Source organism: Candoia aspera, chromosome 1, assembly GCF_035149785.1.
Source record: "Candoia aspera isolate rCanAsp1 chromosome 1, rCanAsp1.hap2, whole genome shotgun sequence".
NCBI lineage: Eukaryota > Metazoa > Chordata > Lepidosauria > Squamata > Boidae > Candoia > Candoia aspera.
In genome coordinates, this window is record NC_086153.1 from 36,214,261 (window position 1) to 36,230,134 (window position 15,874).

Sequence of the window (15,874 nt, forward strand, 5' to 3'; positions counted from 1 at the left end):
TTTTTTTAATTGTCAAAAAGTACCTTGGACTTCTCATATTTCTTCAACTATCAGTGACAGGCCCCACTCCAAATTATTTTTATCATAATATAGGACAGTGGTAACCAGTAAATATGGAGGAAACTAAGACCTCAGGCAAATACCATCTACTCTGTCTTGTTGACATATATCTTGTCATCTTGCCTCTGTCAACTAACTTGTTTCCAAGAAAAGAGAAAGAGAGGGCAAAACTTTGTTTTGCTGGACCACCAAGTAAAGGCTACTTCTCCATTATCTGTCACTAAAAAGCCCTCGTTAACACCCCTACCCAATCACCAAATTTCCTGTGTCTGCCTCCAGTTACTTACACTAAATTATTCAGAATAAAAATGCTGCAGAATATTTTAAGCATATGTCTTCTGCAAATATTGTACAACGTATATTTCATGATTGTGGTTTGAAGCACAAATGTTAAATGGCTAAATGGGCTCAAGATTATAATATAATCCCAAAATGGTGGGAACAGGGCAATGCACTTTCCAGATCAGCTTTCCTCAACCTGGTGTCCCATGGGCATCTCAAGACTACAATTCCAAGAATCCCCAGCCAGCACAAGCAATTTAGCACTGAGAAGAAATGCATTATTATTTAGTTACTGCCCAGAGTCGCTCTCTGAGTGAGACGGGCAGTAGCTAATTTTGAAATATAAATATAAATAAATAAATAATTTACTACCTTTCCTCTATTTTGTTCTTATCCATCAGTGGTTGTTTGATCCACCGGTTCATTAGCCTTTGTCCCTGAGGTGTTTTGCACTTATTTAATAATCCAGCCAGTGAATGTGTTCCTTGGGCAAATTCTGAAGAATCCTGAGGAAAAAAAGAAACAAGCATGTATGTTCATGTAATTCAACCTAAGGGAAGAGAGGAATCTGAGTGACAGCTAGTCTTCATGTTTTCAGAAATGGTGATCAAAGCATTGCTTCTTTGTCCCAAAATACCACATATGTAATCTGATCCCTTAACATATATTGGCTACCAATTAATTCTCTCTGCAAACTCTATCATCAGTCCGCAGTTTGAATTCAAATCTCTTAGCCCTAATACCAGGCCTCATTTACCCTTTTCTTCTTCTTCTACCATATTTTTTTTCAGTTTAAGGAATTCAGTATCTTGTTCAAAAGAACCCGACACCATGGTTGGTCATAGGAATTGCTCATCAATTAATAAAATGAAGCTTCCTTTATAAAACCCTGACCACTGGAGTGTACAAAATGTTCCAGACTCAAGTTCTGAGCTTAGAACAAAGCAATCCATGTCCCATAGTTCTGTCTTAACTTTGGGACACAGATGGATTATTTTATTCTCTGCTGTTTTGAGTGGTTTATTATTCAGATTACAAAGAGTTCAAAATAAATCCTTTTCTAGTCATTCATGAAAAAGGAGACAACAGGAAATTTGTTTTAAGATTCCATTATCCCATGTCTAAAAACCTAAAATGTTTGAATTTATTTTCAAGACAAACCAACACACACAAAACCTTCTAATGGAATATTCTAAATTGGATTTTTCTAAGCTCAGAACAAAACTTTTTTCCCATATTATACATACACCTGCTGACCTTGTTTAAACTGTTCAGAAAACAAGAGGAAGAATAACAGAGAAGAATGTTATATATTTTGTATCTCAATACTTTTTTCTTTTTAGTAGACAAATTAAATTCGTCAACAATTTGACTAATTCTAACCTAACTTAAGACATCATAAGAATAAACAGAACAGAGAGATAAATACAGCATCCCAGGAGGAAAAAAGACAATAGGTGTCTTTCCTTTCCATGCATATTTGAAAATACACTATATCCATTTTAAAAAGAAGCCAACTGAAAGGAAGTCAAAGAACAGACTATTCTTTAAATAAATAAAATCCCTTAGAGCTTTGAAATAAAACACTAGGCTCCACAGAGGTACATATTCCAAGATCAATACCACTCTAAACATCCCTAGCAACTTCATAATGTGACTTCTATCATTAGCCTCTGCTTAAATCAAGGTAATGACAGACATATAGAATGGGTAAAATGTTTATTCTCTTAACATATTCTTCTTTTATACTTCTGATGACCTCATAATGCAATACCTTTTCTGTTGTTGTTGATTCCCTTCACATTTTTGCTGAGTCAATTTCTGGCATTCTCTTCGTATTTTAATGCTTTCACATTTAAAGTCTATTCTACCCATTTCAGATTTAGCACTTGCAGTTTAATCCCCAGTTTTCTTTCAGCTTAGGATCTGCACACTTTATCAAGTTTATGCATGTTTAGTATATACTTTATAATATATTGTACACTGCCTAGTGAAATTATTAATCTGTTTAATGCCTTAAGTAGGAAATGGATAGCAGCAGAATATACAGATATACACCATTCAAAAACAGAGCTTCAATATTTAACTCATCAAGCTCTTTATAAGACTGATAGACTAAACACTTTTTTTAAATGCATATAAACAAATATTGAACTAAAACAGAGTTAGAGGGTATACACCTGGAAAACTGAAAGCATTGTTTGTATTTTAATAATAGAAATGTTAAACTGTAATCCACTGTAGAAGGAACTGATCCAATTGGTGGGATATAAATCTTTGATGATGACAATGATGATAACAATAGCAGCAACAGCATTCAGGCTACCAGAGTATGGTGTCAACTCAGGTGTCTGACTCAATACTTCCCTTTTACAAGTAGAGCATTTCTGCCCCTTGGCAAACGAAGCAAATACAAAAATGCAGCTTCCAAATGTCTTCCATTACATGGATGTCTTTAAAAACCATGACTGGCTCTTCCTTAAGACAGAGGCTCTCAATATAAGCTATCATATTTTTCTCTATAATCTAGAAATGGCTAGATGGATGAGGCTAAAGTAAGCCTCAACCATAGTGCTTACTTTACTGAAAGGTTTACAAACTTGTTAACAGAATTTAGATATCCAAATGAATGAAAGGATATTTCCATCCAACAACACAATGGAAAAATCCAGCTAGTGATGACAACTCCTCCCATGCAGTAAGTAATATGAGAAAAATACACACTAGGGTTGCTATTGTTCTCCATCTCATCAGTGTTGCCACGAAGATCAGCTGTTATGAGTATGGATGGTGAGCAGGAGGGGACCCCTATCCAGGGGGGAAAACGCATGCATAGTTTAAAGGATTTGAACTATCCTTCAAAGAGACTCAGAGCAGACCTGCCTGGGGTATATCTGTCTGGGTTTCCCATGCTTCTTCAGTTTGGTAGGATTTTCTGTCTACTATAGCAGTTAATAAACACTAGAGACAATCTCTTCATCTCAGCATGGTCTTTCGCTTAAGTCAGGACATCAGCTCTAAAAAAGTGGCTCTTTTCTTAATTCACGTTAAAGGGGAACATAGATCCATTTGGCTCAGAGAACAGTTTGCAAATAAAAATCAAGCTAATTTTTACACTTCTTGAATGGGAAACTACCTGAGAACTCTAAGCAAGTTACCATAATCCTTAGTATGTATAAATTTGAACTATGCTTAATGACCATATCAATGGATAGCTCATAGATTTCATAAATTGCTCAGTGTGATGATAGAAATCAGATAAGGGCAAGTCCCATCTAGAATATCTTACCTGGAAAAGGTTAAGAGCTCTAACAGCAGCATGATCCAGTGTCATATACTGATTAAGGTCAAAGGTGGTGAGTTCAAATTGTCCAAAATTAGACTCATCATTTAAGAGCTCTAAATATTTAATCACTGCAGACAGGGAAGAGATGGCAACCTGGAGAATAAAAATCCAACAGAAGTGTAACCACAGATGTACTCAGTCTAACAATTGGCCACTGGTGCATTGCTGGGACTAAATTTGGATGCAATGCAGACAATGTAAGGTTTGTGCTTAAACAACAGTTTTTCAAAGTTAAATTATTGTTCAGAGATGTAAGCAGTTCACAGCTGTTTTTCCAGAGGTCCTTGAAAAAGACAGGGGAAATAACTGGGGAAGGAAGATCTGACAAATAGTGCATAAACATTATCAAACATTACTTTATAAAGAGGGGGAAACCAACAGTAACTTTCCATGGTATTCAACAAGAGTTACTTTTTGTATTTTACCTAAAAAATAGAGATGAGTATTTTCTAGAGTGGCTTTCCTTAATCCCTAATCTGCTGCAGTACAGTTCCCATCATTGCCAGACAGCAACATGGACAGTGTTTCTGCTAGCTCAGAATGGTGGGAGTCAAGTTCCAACATAGCTAAGGACACCCAATTGGGGAAGGCTGATGTTGAAAAACACATCATCATTGTATGTGAAACTGTGTGTCTGCTTTGCCATTACTACCTCTATATAGAAACCTCTAAGACATCTTATAGCAATAAATATTAGAGGTATGCATCATTTTAAAACTTCAGCAAACTCAGTACAAACTTGCCTGAAAACATTTCTCCAAAATTCCTACACAGAATTCTACCTTGAATATTCCTTCTCCCAGAAAAATGATTTCTCCAGTGTCATCAGGTTAAGCCAGTTCCTTCTCAAGCTTATGTAAAGATGGCTCCTAGTGGCCATTATGTATTAACAACAGCCGATAAAGAGTTCCTATAACAGTCAAATAGCAGGCTGCAAAATTTTGGAAAGGCTTGGGGAAAAGGTTTGCAGCATTTCATTCATTTAGAACTTTTCATTTAGATTGACAGTGATTAATGAATGCTGCTTAAGGAGCAAATTTTATGTTTGTGTCTAGAAAGAAAAACATATATTTGAGCATTTATGAAATTATGCTCCCAAAAGCAGCATTCCTCCCTTCTCTTGTAGGCTGCAGTTTTAAAATGAACACATACATAATCTACAAAGTACACTGTTATTTTTGTGATTCATCACCTGACAGAAATTTAACCAACAGCTCACTGATCACTTAATAAGATTTTCCATTATCATAATTCACTGAAATGTAACATGCATATATTATGAATGCAATCCAAGAGGAAAAAATTACAGGTAGTCCTCATTTAGCAGTGGCCTCATTAAGCAACTGTTCGCAAATACCACAGGAATAAACAGTAGTAAAAGGTAGCAAAAAATCATTTTCCGACCAATGCATGCCCTTACGACCAAATTTCTGCACCAGACAACAACACATGCTAGTGAGAGTAATGCTGGCATTGCTGCACAACAAAACTTTATCTAAATGAGACGGCAACAAGGGATCTTTGTAGCATCTGTCTCATTTCCTCTCTCTCTCCCACGTGGTTTGCTTAATGACCATATAGCTTAGTGACCATTTCGCCAGAACCAACTGCGGTTGCTAAATGAGGACCACCTGAACAAAGTTAGGTGACATAAATAAACGAGTGGGAACAAAAGAAGGAAGGAGAGAAAGTGACTGAGCCATTCAGAGACCCAATAATGAGAATGGTGACTGGTGAAGTTCTGCTTGGAAAAAATCTGCTTGTTTTGAATACATGATTTAAGCATTCATTACATGCACACGGCAAAGAAATGAATATAAATCTAAAGCATGATTAATTTGTTTCTGATGGATGAAGGATTGTGGGAATTAGTGAAGGATGCAAGGGATACAATGTCACTGAAGCCAGCTGTTATCTGTCTAAAACTGACACACACTCCTTTGATTCATGGCACACGTCCACTCCCAACTCACTCACCTGCTTATCCATTTCAGGTAATGCTGCACTAGATACATGCTCCTTCCTTTTTGACTGCAGCAAGCGGTCGAGATCTTGAACAGTATCTTTTGTTGAAAATTCACTCTTTTTCCTATCTGTGATCAGGATTCCTCCCCTTTGAACCACCTTTACAAACAAAATGATTAGGAATAATCTTCTTTCTGGTTACAGGGTAAAGTATTGTTAATTGTACACAATAAAATAGACACAGAGTTTAAAAACTCGCCAGCTTTATCGAGGCATAAGCTTTGCGAGCAGGAACTCACTTCATCAGATACATAGATTGGGTTTGGAATTACAGGACTTTAAATAGAATTAAAAGGAGAGAAGGAAGAAAAATAAGGTTAGAAGAAAATGGGTTTGCAAAACAGTAGTGTGTGAAAAAAAGCTCTGAGAGGAAGGTGGAGGCATTATTTTACTAATTAACAAATGTAGTGGATTAAGAACTCATTGTCCTTTTTCAAGACTTCTGTAATAGATTAGAATTTTCTAATGTATTTGTAATTCTATTGTACTGGCAGTTTCATTGTTTCACCATTGCTGAGATCAGTGAAATTAGCGATGGAGTGACTTGGAAGACTGAAATGTCTCATTTACCAATTCATAAGGTAACACCCAGTCCTCTCCTCTCAATTTCTGCTATTATACAAACCTATTGTGTTTTTTCCTCCACCTTGTCCTTTTAACTCTCTGCATTTAAGGTCCTATAATAGCAAACCCTTCTATGAATTGGATCAATAAAGTTGTTAGTCCTGAAGGTGCTACCAAACTCTATTTTGTTGACATAGATTGATCCGGCCCTCCCCCACTTGCACTATGAAATCCAGTAGTTTCCTAAGTGAAGTTTCACTACTTTTATTTTTAAGAATTTTCACTGTCATATATCCAGAGAGTCCTGGAGAAAATCTAGGTGATTGCTAAGAGTCAACATCAACTGAATGGCACATAATCAATCAATCAATCACTGTCACATATAATCATGCTGCTTCATAATGAGACTGTCAAAGTACTACTGATCAGATGTAGCTTTTAAAGCTGAAGGGGGAAAAAAGGAACAGCTCACCACATTCATTCAGACATAGTCTCACACATATAATCAATTATTACTTCAATATCATAACACGATCCGGGTTTGGGGTAGATCAACTTGCAAGGTGAGACCAATGAGAAGCCACATGCTTGCCATCTGCTCCTTATTTCAAGTTGAATAAATACTGTACACTGAACTATTGCTAGCAGTATGAGTGAAGATCTGAATTTAATTTTGTGAGGCTTTAATACATGCAGAAAAAAATGTAAGGTTTGATTTTATTTCAGTGAGTTGATGATATATCCATTAATAAATTGTGTGTCTGACACAATGTACTGTATTTATCAGGAGAGCATCAGATTGAAAAGGCTGCTGCACAGAATTCAGAAAATAGTGAATCACAACAGGAGCCCATTGTGTCAAGACTGAATTTCAGACCTAAACTGACCCACAAAGAAAAAGAAGAACCCTTAAGGTATGGATAGAGATGCAAACAGTAATGGCAAAGACTAGAGCTCTCTGATCATCTAATAGTTTTCAGGAGTGGCACTGAAGCATTACATCATTTTTTATATCAATAAAAAACCACAGTGAGACACCACATACAGATAGTCCTTGCTTAACTACCACAATTGGGACTGGCAACTCCATCGCTAAGCAGAAAATCATGTGACTGCACCAGACATAAACCATCACTTCTGCCGCAATCATAAAGCGAATCACCCACAGTCATTAAGTGAGACTTCACGTGATCTCGACTTTCGATTTAACTGCTGGCTTCTCCATTGACTCTGCTTGTTGGAAGCTGGCTATGACATGCACAAATGGCAATCACATAACTGTGGAACACAGCAACAGTCGTAAATGCCCGCCAGTTGCAAAGTGCCTGAATCTCGATCCCATGACTGCAGGGACACTGCGACGGTTGTAAATGCGAGGACCAGTCATAAAGTTACTTCTTCCGTGCCATCCTAACTTTGGATGGTCGCTAAACAGGGCAGTCATTAAGCAAGGTCTACTAGTTCAAACTATCATGCTTGGGGCCAGATACTTTTCCTACAGGACTCTTCTTCCAAAGGAAAAGGAGCACCAGTAGAAGATCAGACCCAAGAGGTATCTATATATTTAGTTTTCCCACTGGAAAAGAATACCAGGCCAAGATACTACAGTGAATATAGACCTAATCTTAATGGACAGGATGAGTTTATCCTCCAAAGGAATGAAAGCCCAGAAACACCATGCCTACTTACAAGATGATCTGCAGTTCCAGGAATACTCCTGCAGATTAATATATTATCAGTTGCACAATATGGGGATTGCCTTAAGACTCAGTATCAATTTAAATATTTGCCTTTCCAGTTAACTGGCATTGCAGAAACCAATGCCTTGGTTCTGTTGTTCAGCCTTCATTTATCTTCCTTGAACCTGGAAACTTTCAATTCTACTCTGATCTCTGAAAATGTGCTTGTGTCATCTTTTTGGTTCTGTGACCAGGATTTGTTTTACCTTCCTGACTCCTGATACTAAAATACTTCTATGTGTTTGGAAGACCTTCAGAATGGTTAAGTCTTAACAGCTCCTGAAAAGTGTTTTTTTTCCAGCCTTAGGCAAATAAATACCATGCCCAATAAGCATAAGCCTAGCTAATGGCTGGGTTCATATGTTGCACTAATCTACAGTGAGATTCCTGTTTTACTTTACATGTTATGCGAACCCAAAAGCATAGATAACCACGCCATAGCTTAGCATGATGAGTGATTACAGTCACCAACTCAAGTGAAGCTTTAGTTAATTAATCCATTGGTTAAGCTAATTAGAGCTTGCAGATGCAGACCTACTCAAAAATAATTATCAATGATTATTAAGAGAGCACTAAAAAGGTGAAAATGAAAGATCCCCTGTGCAAGCACCAAGTCATGTCTGACCCTCTGGGGGGACACCGCTTTTGCAACGTTTCCTTGGCAGACTATAGCGGGGTGGTTTGCCATTGCCTCCACAATTATTAATGAGCTGCTCCCTCTTCTACCCCAGTTTTAAGTTCACGTAAACAATGTCTACGGTTTCAGAATTTCTATGGCTTACCTGCCTCAGTTTCTCCATATCTCCCGCAGTCTCTCCAACAGGTAGCACGCATTCCTTTGGCCCCATCTGGATCAACAGTGCTTCAAGGTTGGAAAACTGATCATTATCTGCAAATTCAGATACTTCTAGTTTTCTTGCCAATGAATCTACAAATCCTACTCCAATAACTTTCTGTCCATCAACTGAGGATAGCTTAATGGCCACAACACCAACTGAAGAGGACATATCATGGTTACCAAAAAGAACATCCTCAAACTGAGCAAGGTTACCTGGAGAACCCTATTTGAGAAAAGAATAACACAGAATTAGAAGGAATTAAATTTCATACAACATGGCAATGAAACTATCAAAAGGTTCAAGTGGATTTAAATTATTTGATACAATGTTACAGAGGCTGCCAATCAAGAGTACTACTATCACATCAGCTCTCTCTCTCCCTATCTTTCCCAAAGAGAAGAACTGCTAGACTAGAAAAATATATATTTCAAGTCTATAACTTTATTCAATTTCGGAAGTTTTCCCACTCTCCTCCCAGTCTTAAGGTTAATGTACTTTATACCATCCTAGTTTTTCCAAGGATACTAAGCAGAGAAAGAAGAACTGTGCAGCCTTTTGCTCAAAATTAGGGACATGAGTTTCACCACCAGCCATCAATTGCAGCCAACATCCTCCCCATCCCTTGCCCACAGGAGAGAAAAGTAATTGTTGGGAGATTCCTGCAGCTGTTGCTTGCAGACACTGTGCAAAGGACTCTGAAAAAGAGCCCATTTCCCAAATTTTAGATGAAGCCAAATTGTTATCAATTTATTTCCTCTTAGGAAAGAATGGGGTAATGGGCTAACTAGGAGAAAAATATTCCTTTTTTGCCAATTGTCACCATCCAATTAGCAGTCAGAATTTGGAGCTGTAAGTTTTTTGCTCAGCTGGCAAATCTAGATCAATCCAATGAGTCACACCATAAGGTAACATTACTGGGATAGTATTTATGGAATATTTACAAGATTTCTGATTCCTTATTCATTATTCTGATGTGATAAAACATACAACTATAAATATTTAAATACAGTGCCTGAACTCTTATGCATAAATAAAAACAAAACTAAAAATTGATCAGGCAAGTTATCTGGCCAATTTTATCAACTACTTCCCACGAACTGATTTCCACACAGTCTTCCATCTCCTTTGGCCTTTTCATCTAATTATAGATAAAAGCAAACAGTTTGACTTTTTACAAGAAAAATAAACCCGACTGCTCCTGTTATTGATAGTACATTTCATAACACAGTATCTAGATTGGAACTTAGATGCTCTGTAGTGCCAAGGACTGGAAAAATGCCTTGAAACCCAGAACCCATTCCACTGTCCCTAATTTGGTGCTTCTAGATGTATTAGATAACTCCCATAATCTCTGTTCAGTATAACCAATGAATTATGCATATCACATCCAGCATCTACAGGGAACCGAGTTGGAGAAATCTACGTTTCTCATCTGACAGTCTTTTGTGCCCCACCCCTAGGGTAATAAATGAACTTAGACAAATGGATATACAAAATAGGCCCCTTCTGTAGCAGCATCTCAACTAGGAAAATCTTTCTGAGAAATGTTGGGTAAGTTCCATGGTTATTAAGTTTTATTACACAGTAAAACTAAATTGCTTGCTGGGTCTTTGTTGGTTTTTAAATAGTTTTAATATTACTTTGGATTGTTTAAAGAAATATTTTGATTTTGCCATTATTTTATTGTGTTGCAATATTAACAGGACATTGTTATGTTATTAAATAAATAGCAAAATCCCAAGTTTAGTTCTCACTGAAGTCATAAACCTGTATTTGGGCTGAACTTCTTAAGACTGCTGAAGGGGGCTCTCATGACTGAATAGCTCTTTGTACAAATAATGTTCTACACAACAAAAAGAGCTACGCAATGGAAATTTTCTAACCTGGCTTCTCTTCCATATGTTAAATAGAATGCATGAATAAATTTTTACTTGGAGTAATTTATTATTTTTATTTGGAGTAATATTCTGAAGTAACATTGCCAACATATAGAAAAGTACCTCTAACAGTTAAAGAACTGAACATTCCCCTTAATGCAATTTTCCTCAACCTTGGAGCCCCTAGATGTCATCCATGACAGAGTTTTATTCACCAGATCTATAGAATATAACATTAGGCTGGGCTGTCCTAACAGAAACATCTGCAATTGCACAAGTTTGAATTTAATTGTCAATAAAAGATTGAAAAATACTTACAGATTTGTAATCAGCGCAATATATACATTTCTGAACACAATGATCACATACCTTGTAGGCCAAATACCACTCAGTCTCTTTGGTGGATTTGTTTCCTGCCTTGTTCTTGTATACCTCAGCCCTGTACTGACGAACCAGAAGCAGATTTCGCAAAAAAGATTCAAAATTCATCTTGCTGAGTGCAACACTCTCAAGTTTCTGAGTTCCTAAAAGATGAGAAAAACCTTGAAGGAACATGTTTGACACACAATTAAAAGTTATTAGATCGAGATAAGCATTGTTAAATCTTACTGGTTTTGATTGGGAAGTAAGGAACATAAAAAATCCCTGCCGAAGTCAAACATATTTAAATTAGGTTACAGGATGTCAGATTATAGCTCAGACATGGCTATCAATATTTATTCTTCCAGAAATTCAACCCTCCATTCTGGATAGATACCAGCCAAAACTTCAAGAACTCAGTACTGCTAGAGATACAGGTAGACCTCACTTACTGACCGCAACTGGGACCAACAACTCCATCACTAAGCAACCTGGTTATAAAGTGAAATGTCATGTGACCATGCCCAATGATGTCAGTTCCGGCTGCTGTTGTTAAGAGAATCTCCATGGGCAGTTAAGCACGACATCATGTGACCACATCTTGCGACTTCCTCCCAGCTTCTCCACTGACTGTCGGAAGCTGGCTGTGAAGGTCACAAATGGCAATCACATGACTGCAGGATGCTGCAACCATCATAAATGTGCACCAGTTGCCAAGCACCAGAATTGCTATCATGTGACCACGGGGATGCTGCAACAACCGCAACTTTGAGGAACAGTCATAAATCTTTTTCAGCACCGTTGTAACTCTGAACAGTCGCTGAACGAGTGGTCAGTAAGCAAGGACTACCTGCACTATTTTATCGGAGACTACTATTATGTGCATATTACTTTGCTACTGTAACCTTGCCTAAGGGATGATGTGAGAAGTATACCCTCTGATATGCATATAATTGAAAAGCTAAGAATTGAGGCTTGTATACCAAAGAGTTCAGGGTTCATACAGAAACTAGGCCTTGACTAATACCTATTGAAGTAGAACAGGATGAAGGAGGCAAAGTTAATACCAAATAAGGAGAACAGATGGGTTAAGAATGAGTAGACTAGGCCAATAAAGGGGACAAACAAGGTAAAAATATGATCAGAAAGGACCACAAAACCTATAGCTGGACATATGCCAGAAATGTAATGAAAGTGAAAACATTGTTTTAGAACGTTCTGAGAGCCTTGGAGTCCCGAATGATCCTTTCAAAGTGAGATGAAAGGACTAAGGCAACTGGGACCCCTGAAGACATAAGGTCAGGTTCAGACTTTGTAGATTAAGAGCCACAAGCTCTTCATCATTGCCTGGAGTAGACCCAGGCCCAACTCCCACACTGTACTGAAACCCATTTCTACTGTGTTCTATGGGGCTTTATTTGGACTGACCATGCAACTAAAAGCCCACAACCTTGGATAGGAATAAGCGTACTAAGAAATACTTCTATAAGTGCTAAGAGATTTTTTTTACTTAATTTTTGTATTTTGCTTTAGTAAAAAAAGAAAGTTTAGTCTAACAACATAGAAACTAGACAAACAGAGGTATTTTCGTCCATACACTCATTAGGAAGCATGCCTTCTCTGTAGCAGCACCTGCATTCTGGAACACCATCACTCCTGAGATACATCTCCCCCACCCCCACCCCACCATTTAAAACAGTTCTGAAAATCTGGCTCTTTCTGCAGCCCTTGGGTTAAAGAGGGTGGTAAGTTCTGAATGTTTGTGTTTTAATGGCTGTTTTTTCCTGGCATTTGGTCTTTGTTTTTACAGTACAGTACTCAGAGTCACTGTAGAATTGAACAGCCTTATATCCAACATCTGAGGGACAATATGGCCTCTTCAGCCCCTATCAAAAGAGAGGGGACCACCCAACACCTCAACTCAAGGCCTGGAAAAAAGAATGGTTTTTAAAATATCACTTAAAGTTGGGCAAGATGGGGCTGCATGAATCTCTGGAGGGATGCTGTTCTAAAGGGCAGAAGCTGGAACAGAAAATGTCCATTTCCTCAGTCCCGCTAGATGGTATTGCCTAATTCACAGGACCCAGAGCAAGCCAACTTTTGGAATGTACAGGACAACTTGACACTATAGAGACATTATGGGAGACAGGTGGTCCCTCAAATAGCTACCGTCTAAGCCATGTATTCATTTATAATTAACCATTTTTATTTCTATGCATCTGATAATGCTCATTAACAATAATTAACTATTTAATCAGGGATGAACCTGAATAAGAGTTTCTCCTCCCTAATCATTATAGTGCCTTGATTCCCTATTCAATCAATACAAGTGTAAACAAGTTAACTGTTCTTATTTAATTTTTTAACATGCATTTTTGCAGGCTTTTCAATACTTATTTTGCAGTTATTGGTATCATTTGAAGTCTTCCTAAAGCACTAAAAACTTTTATCTGTAGGAATGCCAAATGTCCAGAAAGAACACATGCACTCTGGTCTACCCCTCTCTCTTTGATAAAAGTTTGATATGCAAAAGTTAACAAAAGTTTCTTCCTGATCTAGAACTAGGACAGACTTAATCAGCCATAAATCAGAACATTAATTGTAAAAAGGCTGGATATATCTGGCACTCTGGATGTTATTACAACTCCAATTTGTATCATTTTGTACTCCTGATGTACTGCTTAAAGTGCTGGACTAAAAACCAGGAGAGCAGATGTCCTAGTCCTCTCTTAGGCACAGAAGCCAGCTAGGTGACTTTGAGCCAAACATTCTCTTTCAGCCCAAGAGGAACTCACTGACTTGCCACCTTGAGTTGTACAAAACAAAGGTGGGATACAATCTAATAAATAAATTTGGTTTGAGATAGTTGAACAGGGTGATACAGAAACTTGGTTTTGTTCTTTTCAATACAGCCCTACTCTCTTTATTGTGTTTTATATTAAATCTACCATGTGGGCAGCTGATACATTTTCTGTAAATAAATAAAATCTGACTAGAAGTTTTTGTAGAGTTTCAACCCCTACGATTGCAAGTACCAAGGTACTTCTAAACAGCCCGCTTCTAGCCTAGCCCTCTCAGTCAAAATATTACTCTGTGCAGCTACTTTATATTTGTCTTTAATAGATAATCTGAAAAGAAAAAAAAAGATGAAGTGGTGAGAAAGGACATTTATATTGTACATGGAAGACGACAACGTTTAGACTATAAATCATTATGGATCATTATCATCATCCATCAACAAGGCAGGTAAAATCTCTTCTGTAAACACTCAGAGTCAGCAATTCTAAAAGCAGTGCTGGAGCGATCCCACTCTGGAACACAAGGCACCTTCTTCCTCTTCCTCTCCAGCAACTGGATTTGAGAGGTATCTTTGAGACTAACTTTCCTCAGTCTGGTACTCAACCAGACACGTGGGACTAAAAATTCCACCCCAGGCTTGCTAGATAGAACAGATGGGGATTGTAATTGAGAAGGTCAGCCTACACTGATTGCTAGCAGCTCTACAGAAGTCTTTCCGAGCGCCACCTGAAATTAGACTGAGCGTTTCGCTCGCCGGCATGAGCGAAGTATGGCGGCTACTGCAGCGCTAAGAAGAAAAAAATAGGGAACTCCAGCAGCGGGGTTACCACACCCTCGAGCAACCCAACCCTGCTACTGTAAGCCCGCCAAGAAGAAGCCGCGAAAACCCCTCAGCTCAACCTGCGCCCAGCATCCGAATGATCGCTCGTGTCTTGAAGACCTCCGCCGCCGCCAGCTTTGCATCTTCGCCATGCACCGTGTAGTAGTCGCCGCGCTCGAAGAACCTCACAGTAGTATTCGGTTTGGCAGGCAACGCCAAGACGGCGCGAATAAACCCGCTTTCGGCGCCTGAGCCTTCAGGCCAGCATCCCTCCCGTGGAGCAGAGACGCAAGCGTCTATGGTGGCCGCCATGCTGAAATCGCCCGCCAACCTCAGTGCCGCCAGCAAATAACGATCATTCTACCCGCCGCCAATCCGGAACACAGCGACCTATTTCGGCCACCGTAATAGTCCCGCCCTCATTGCTACGCGTTCTGAGCGAAATAGGCCTTTCGGGAGACCGTCTGATCCCGTGCCTTAATTCGAAGATTCGTCGTCTTTCGGAAGGGAGAGGCGATAATGTAACCTCTTTCTACACATACTCAGTTGCAAAATAAGCTCCCTCCCCCCAATTTCAATATTCTAATAATGCATTTCAGTGCATTGTTAGAATGCCCTATCAAATAGATATGTTTAGGGCTGTATTTTTAGTGTGCTTCGTATTGTAGTTCTGCAAGCACACTTTTCAGCAGCCTTTCCTGTGCTGGCTGCGAATTCTGGGAACTATGGTCTGAACACGTGGACGGGTGCTGTAGACATCAAAGGAAAAAGAATAGTAAAATAAAACGTCTTTCAAGCAAATACACGTTTACTTGGAAGTCAATCCTATTACTATCAAGGCATTTCGTGGTAGGACTGCACAGGTTCTAACTCACATCTTTAAAACAGAAGTACCATTTTCTGCTCCTTTTTTTTTCCCTAGCTAATCTTGGGCGTGTTTATTCCGACGTTTCCCCTGCTTCGTTCACTGGAATTGAGTTTCAGAGCAGCTGCGGAAAACTATACCTTTACAGACAATATTTAGCCTTTAAAGTAATTGTAGACACATTTGGAAGTAAGTCCAAATAATTCAGTAGCTGAGTATACATATAACTCCAAGTCATGGTTTGTTTAAACCATTTTTTTAAATAAGCCACCATGTGTAGCTTTGTCTATTGCATTAA

At 38.4% G+C, this 15,874-nt stretch overlaps 1 protein-coding gene across 1 annotated transcript in view; it reads right to left on the bottom strand.

Annotated features, from left to right (window-relative positions):
• Positions 1–15,103, bottom strand: part of MSH2 (mutS homolog 2) — an 82,310-nt gene extending 67,207 nt beyond the window's left edge. The window contains exons 1-6 of the mRNA XM_063301783.1: positions 14,792–15,103; positions 11,102–11,256; positions 8,799–9,077; positions 5,666–5,812; positions 3,632–3,781; positions 715–848 (exon numbers count right to left, since the gene is read on the bottom strand). Of these exons, the coding sequence (XP_063157853.1) occupies positions 715–848; positions 3,632–3,781; positions 5,666–5,812; positions 8,799–9,077; positions 11,102–11,256; positions 14,792–15,023 (1,097 nt within the window). The 5' untranslated portion in view covers positions 15,024–15,103. The remainder of the gene's footprint in view (positions 1–714; positions 849–3,631; positions 3,782–5,665; positions 5,813–8,798; positions 9,078–11,101; positions 11,257–14,791) is intronic.
• Between the last annotated feature and the right edge of the window lie 771 nt (positions 15,104–15,874).